Source organism: Lipotes vexillifer, unplaced genomic scaffold, assembly GCF_000442215.2.
Source record: "Lipotes vexillifer unplaced genomic scaffold, Lipotes_vexillifer_v1.1 scaffold522, whole genome shotgun sequence".
Lineage (NCBI taxonomy): Eukaryota > Metazoa > Chordata > Mammalia > Artiodactyla > Lipotidae > Lipotes > Lipotes vexillifer.
The window spans coordinates 1,057,421-1,064,356 of record NW_006780291.1 but is presented as its reverse complement, the minus strand read 5'-3'; the positions used below and the strand labels follow the sequence as shown (position 1 = coordinate 1,064,356).

The 6,936-nt window shown below is 44.0% G+C and overlaps 1 protein-coding gene across 1 annotated transcript in view; it reads left to right on the top strand.

Annotated features, from left to right (window-relative positions):
* The window catches only part of PDZD2 (PDZ domain containing 2), a gene marked incomplete at its 5' end in the record, with an annotated part of 100,293 nt that overhangs the window by 67,876 nt on the left and 25,481 nt on the right, over positions 1–6,936 (top strand). Inside the window, 4 exons of the mRNA XM_007453363.1 lie at positions 487–568; positions 2,048–2,082; positions 2,803–2,950; positions 4,208–5,013. Of these exons, the coding sequence (XP_007453425.1) occupies positions 487–568; positions 2,048–2,082; positions 2,803–2,950; positions 4,208–5,013 (1,071 nt within the window). The remainder of the gene's footprint in view (positions 1–486; positions 569–2,047; positions 2,083–2,802; positions 2,951–4,207; positions 5,014–6,936) is intronic.

Genomic DNA, 6,936 nt, shown 5'->3' with positions numbered 1-6,936 from the left:
TATGGGTGTGTGTGTGTGTGTGTGTGTGTGTGTGTGTGTGTAATGATGGAGCGTGAGTATAAACGTGGCAGAATGTTAAAAAACAGTGAGTCTAGGTGAAGAGTATACTATTCTTGTGCTACTCTTGAAAGTTTCACGTAAGTTTGAAATTGTTTAAATAAAGTTTAGGAAAAAAGAATTAGAAGTGAGTGTTCTAGAGAGAGGCACATATCAGCCATGTTGTTGGTAACTAGAGCTGAATGCTTTGCTTCCTGAGCTTGGGAACCCTTTGAAGTTCTTGTTTTGAATACATTGTTTGAAGCAATCCTTAACCCAGCCATACTACCTTACATACCCTGATTTATTGCTTCAGGGGGTGGTCACAGTCTTTGGCCCTGCAGTTTTCCTCTATCTGCACTCCAGCCTCTGACTCTGGTCCTAGCTACTTTTATTGGGGAAAAATAAATAAATAAAATCGTCTAATTTGTGCTTTCTGCTGACAACCAGGTTTCCGAGCAGGAAATGGATGAAGTGATAGCACGCAGCACTTATCAGGAGAGCAAAGAGGCCAATTCCTCTCCTGGCTTAGGTACTGTAATTGCACATCTTCATTCAACATTCAGAAGAGTTTCTCGCTGAGTTCCCCCCAGGGGCACTCCCCTGCCCAGTATTATTGGAGTCTTGGTAATTATCACATTTGGCAGAAGTAACTAGCAAAGAGATTCCATGCTTTCTCTTTGCTGCCTCTGCTGCTTTTGATTTCTGCAGTTATTTAACGTGCTGTAGTAGAGTTCCACCCATGCATGCTTCTTACACTGCTTTAAGATAATTTGCAAAAATGAGTTAGCAGCATTTCAGGTGTTTATGTACGATTCATTTGAAATGTTCTGGGTGGGAATGAAGTGCTACCAAAATACCAGCTGTTTTGGTAGACGCAGGGAGGGTACAATCCATCCAAAAACCTGGGATTTCTTTATATGAATTCAAAGTTTCAACTCAAGGGTAACAGAGGCTGCAAAAAAATCATGATTTCCCCCTTCTTCGGTGGAAAGTTCAACCAGAGAAAGGATTGAGGTAGTAAGAATTTTATATGAATTTAAAATATGAAACTCTGCATCAAGTTTGAAAAGTAATGTTTCCTGGAGAGTGGATATCTAAAGGGGCTCTGCAGACATGTCTGAACTCAAGATATTACTGATATTAAGATTGATGTCGGGAGGAGACTGAGGCATGGTTGTCAGAGGCAAAGGAAGGCATACAGTTTTTTGGCAACCATGAAATACCCTAATTATTTACATCCATAGTTAATATATTGAAAGTAGGCATAGCCATAATGGGCTCTTTATTCAGCTAACTCGTTCTCCTGACCTGCCTGAAGGCTGTCCTCTCATGATCCCAACATATCCATTCAGTCAGTTATAAAAGATTTTATTAAGCCACGATCCTCAAGCCCAAGATCTTTTTGCTCATGGGATATAATTTAAAGTCTCAATGCTGAGTCTTTTTGTCCTTCAACTAAAATCTAAAATAGATATTCAGCCCTCTCCCTCATTCTTCCATGAGTTTTTTGGGTCGTTGTTCCTTGGTTCATTCATCCTTCAATCCGTTTATCAAATATAACTGAACACTTCCTAGATCCTAGTGCTAAGCGCTGCAGGGCCAGGTCACTGATAGGTCAATAGTCGAGGAAGGAGATGAGACGCATCCACTTGTAATTAAATTATATTGTGCATATGGAAGTTGGTATATATATGGAAATTGGTATATGGGTAGTATAAAACATTTTTGAAATTCAGAAGAATTTTCTTCCAGCTAGGATCATCATGGAGTTAGCAGCGTCTGAGGGCCTGAAGCATGAGCAGAATCTCGGGAGGCGGGACAGGATGGGGATCAGGTACCTAGGTAGACTGCACGCACGTCCATACCCACGCACACGGCCCCTGTGTGCCAGTCAAGCGAAGGAGGTTTTGTTTAATATGATTGGCTCCTCCTTCTCCAGTGAAGGAGGTGAGCCTGTTTGTAAGGATTTGGGCTTCAGTGACAATATGGTGAATTTCTCCCCCAACAGGTACCCCCTTGAAGAGTCCTTCCCTTGCAAAAAAGGTGAGTCAAGACACGCTGCTGCCTCGCTCAGCTGGCCCACGAACCAATTCCCGAAGCCCATAAGTCAAACTGCAGATCCCAGCCCATATTTCTGTCCATGAGTCATTCTGGCCACTTTACACAGGAAATGGCAACAATGTTCGTTAGAGAACAAGTATACAGATGTGTGTTTATTAAATATTCATCCAGGAAAAGAACAGAACAGCAAAATAAAAGAACTAAGCTACACTTTGAAAAATAGCTGCTTCCTAATAAAGGGGGACCCTGGTCAGTTTGTGGGAGGGTACCTGCAACTTTAAGGAGAGTGTGGAATCTTTCTCAGGTGGCCGTTCCCAAATCCCAGTGGATCAGAGAACAGGAGTCAAACTCTCCAATTTTGCTGTTTCATCAATAGGCTGAACCAGTGGCTTGGAATTCCATTCTACTTACTACCTTTTCCTCCAGTGTTTTTCCTGGGATGGTGGATGTTTTGCTGCTGTGGCTTTTCTGATCACAGCCAAAAAAATATTGCTTAAAAACATTGTCTGGCAGCCATTGCCTTTTAATGCATTGTTTAATTTAGCCATCCTAAAGTAAATGGAAGTAGGTGTTTACCATCAGAGCTGTTTTGAGTGACCGCAGATTAGAACGAAGTGTTTTCGGGAAGATAGGATGCAACTACTGTTTAAAATAATCTGCTTCTGGTGCAAATTCCTCATCCCGCACTGCCTTCGTCAACAGGACTCCCTGATCTCTGAATCTGAACTCTCCCAGTACTTTGCTCACGATGTCCCAGGCCCGCTGTCTGACTTCCTGGTGGCCGGCTCCGAGGATGAGGACCCCCCTGGAAGTGGCTGCAGCAGCTCCGCGGAGCTGCCTGGCGCCTCCCGTAAGCCATGACTTTTCCGATTCCACGATGTGTTGGTTTATATGTCACGGTGCTGGGATACGGAAAGAGAACTGGAAATCACACCTCTGGTTGAGCAGAAGCCACCTTTCTACCCTGGCTAATTTCAGAGTTTGCTCTTGGAAAATGCAGCCCACTCTTAGTGACTGGCCCCCCACTTCTGTGGTAAATGGGCTGGGCTGACGTTCTGTACCCGCAGTGTTGAAGGATGCTGAACCACCCCGCTTTGGATGGTATTTACACAGTGTAGTCTTGGAATTTATGGCATCAAATCGTGGCTGGCAACCTGATGGCCTTATGTTTTAGGGCAATCCTAGCCAAACTCCTTCCCTCGCTAGGCCCTAACTTAATTCTTTTGAAGAGCGCAGTGAGTGAAAGATTCAGAACTTGGACATTATCAAATAGGGATTTTTAGAAAAAAAACCTCATTGATTATTTTCTCAGTATAATCTGAAATAATGATCTGATGTGAACCATACTGACTTCTCATTCCTGCCGGTGTGGTTTCCTTTTGCTCATTTCTCATGTTTGCATAAGAAAATCCCTGGTCTCAGGCGAGGCAGATGAGAACCTGTCTAGTTCATTTGGAGCAGTTGATGTGCCTCCTCTGGTCTCTGATAGAAAAGTTGCAAGGCGGAAGCACGTGTAATCTTTCACTACATTTAACGAGAAGCGGAGAGTTTGCAGAGCAGCCCACGCTCTCCTTCCCTTCCCAGGGTGGAGTTTGTAAATCATGTGTAATCTCAGGCTTCACTGTGCCCGTTAATCAAGCCCCACCCCCAACTTTTGCAGATGAAGGACGGACCTCAGGTGATAAGAAGGCCCAGGTGTGCAGGACCCGTTGGTCCCTGGGCATCCTCCCACAGAGGAATATTCGGCAGCAGCATTTAGGTCGAACCCAGTAATGTGTTAGACATCACGGATGTTGACAAGTTAATACATTTCTGTCTCTAGGCAGCACACATGTTTAAGTGAAACAATCCAGAGGTTAAGATATTTTTAAAAAGTGAAAAAACAAAAAGGGAGACCGGTAGGAAAAGGAGAGAGGGAAGCCAGCTCTCTGCTCTGTGTAGATCCCGAGAAACCGTATCATTTCAGCCTGGTGTCCAGTAGCCAGAAGGTGTGTATCTGGCACTTGTGAACGTGGAAATGCTCGTGTGTAATGAGGGGGGTCAGATTAAAAGACCACGCCAGATGGGAAGATGTTTCATTCAACTTTTCTTTCCCCAACCCCGCCAGCTCACAAGGAACCAGGAAAAGCCAGGGCCAACAGCCTTGTGTCTCTAGGAAGTCAGCGGGCCTCTGGGCTCTTCCACAAGCAGGTGACAATCGCCAGGCAAGCCAGTCTTCCCGGGAGCCCCCAGGTCCTCCGAAACCCTCTCCTCCGTCAGAGGAGGGTGGGCTGCTACGATGACGACGCCAGCGATGAAGAGTCTGATGGCGAAGGGGACTGCATTTCCCTCCCGGGGACCCTCTCAGGTCCCAGCAGGCCTCTGGCAGACGACAACTCTACATGCTGCGTCTCAGCAGCCTCTACCAAGGTCACGGCTATCAACCAAGAGGAGCATCCCCAGAAGACCCTGGTCAGCAAGGCCTCCTCGGTGCCTCTCCTTGGCAGCTCGCTGGACTTACAGGCGAGTGTCCCAGGAGGCGTGGGGGACACCCTTTTACATGCAGCCAACCCGCTGGTCCCTTCAGAGGCCCCCGAGGGGAGCCCTGGCTGCCTGGGGAGGAAGGAACTTTCAGGATCGAGGAGTTCACCCAAGTTGGAGTGCAAAGCCGGCTCAGGCACCCAGAGTCTGGCGAGCACGGACAGCCCCAGTTCCCTCCAGCAGAAGAATGACAACCTGGGGTCCAGGCACAAACCAGTGGCCAGGGTCAGCCCACACCACAAGAGGCCTGAGGCTGAGGCCAGGCCCAGCAGCTCAGAAACAGCCAACCTGACCGATGGAGCCAGTGACCCGTGTGGTCCGGACTTGAAAGTCCAGGCCACTTCCGTCAAGGTGGCTGTGACTGGTTATCAGCCAGGAGGAACTGTGGAGAAGGTAATTGATTTCTCTTAGTTACTTGGGATCCAGTGAGTATTATATGAATGAGTATGGAGCATGCTGTAAAGCATACGTTACTCTGTCTGAAAGAAAGGATAATGATTGGAGAATTATCTTTCAATAGAGCCATTCATTTCAATACACAAACTGCTTGGGAGCCTGGTAATGCTACATCACCAGGTTGGTGGGGGGAGGTGCCGAGGTACTGAGTCGTGAAATCATTCGGCCAAAAGATATAATCGCTCTCTTACCTGTACACAGGGCCTGCGGCTGATGATGGAAGGGCAGTGCTAGGCCAGTGAAGGAAACCCCTGGGTCTGGTACCGGCTTCTCCACTGACTAATTGGTGGTCATTTGGGCAAGTTATTGAATCTTCCTGAACCACAGTTGTCTGGACTGTCAAATAGGGATGGTGCTGTCTGCCCTGATCATCTCACAGAGTCGGGGTGACCATCAAATATAGGTTAATGGTGATTACATCAGGCTGTCAACGTTCTGATTGATCCTTATTTTTTCAGACTTTCTACAGTGATGATGTATAGTTATAGCTACTCATACCCTTGTTGTGAGTATCACATGAAATAAGGGGCATGCGTTCACTTAGAAACATATAGTGTACCACATTAAATGCACGTTAATATTATTTATGTTTCTACTTGGTTACCAGTACGTTAGAATGGCCCAGAATTATTAAATTGTACCTTTAAAAAAAAATTTTAACATACCTCCACTTTAGCAAGGAGAGAGTAAGAGAAACAAACATTGTTTACAGTCTCCTCAGCATAAATAATTTCATTCTGAGCAAAGAATCTGAGATGACTTATAAGGCTATACAGGTATGCCTCGGAGATAATGCAGGTTCGGTTCCAGACCACTGCAATAAAGTGAATATGGCAATAAAGTAAGTCACATGAATTTTTTGGCTTCCCAGTGCATATGAAGGTTATGTTTACAGTATACTGTAGTCTGTTACTTGTACGATAGCATTATGTCTTTAAAAATAATGTACACGTAATAACTTTAAAATACTTTATTGCTAAAAAATGCTAACCATCTGAACCTTCAGTGAGTCATAATCTTTTTGTAATAGTTTCATCAAAGATCACTGATCATAGATCACCATAACAAATATAATAAGAATGAAAAAAATTGAAATATTTTAAGAATTACCAAAATGTGACAGAGACAAATATGACAGAAATGAGCAATGCTGTTGGAAAAATGGCACCAACATACTTGCTTGACGTAGGGTTGTCACAGACCTTTAATTTGTAAGAAATACAGTATCTCTGAAGTGTAGTTTTTATTCCTATATTTATAAAGATGTGTGTTCAAGTGGTCTGTATAAACATACAAGAGAGCCAGAAAATATAAAGTCATGAAAGCTATTCTAGGCAGAAGGGTTTTTGTTGTTTTTTTTTTTTTACCTTGTAGAAAAAGTAGAAACTCACATCTTTTCCTCCTCCTAAAAAATTATTACCTCTAACTAGCACATGTTTTAATTTATTATTATTATTTTTAACAAAGCTTTTTGGTCATAGGTTCAGTCATTTTAAAAATATTTATTTATTTATTTATTTATTCATTCATTCATTCATTCATTCATTCATTTGGTTGTGCCGGGTCTTAGTTGCGGCAGGCGGGCTCCTTAGTTGTGGCAGTCGGGCTCTTTAGTTGTGGCTTGTGAACTCTTAGTTGTGGCATGCATTATGGGATCTAGCTCCCTGACCCCAGGGATCGAACCCGGTCCCCCTGCACTGGGAGCACGGAGTCTTAACCACTGTGCCACCAGGGAAGTCCCAGCACATGTGTTTAAAATGTAATGTTCAGCTAATGGGTAAACCCCTTCTTTGTAAAAGTATCACAAGTTTTGAATAACTATATATATATATATATATATATATATATATATATATATAT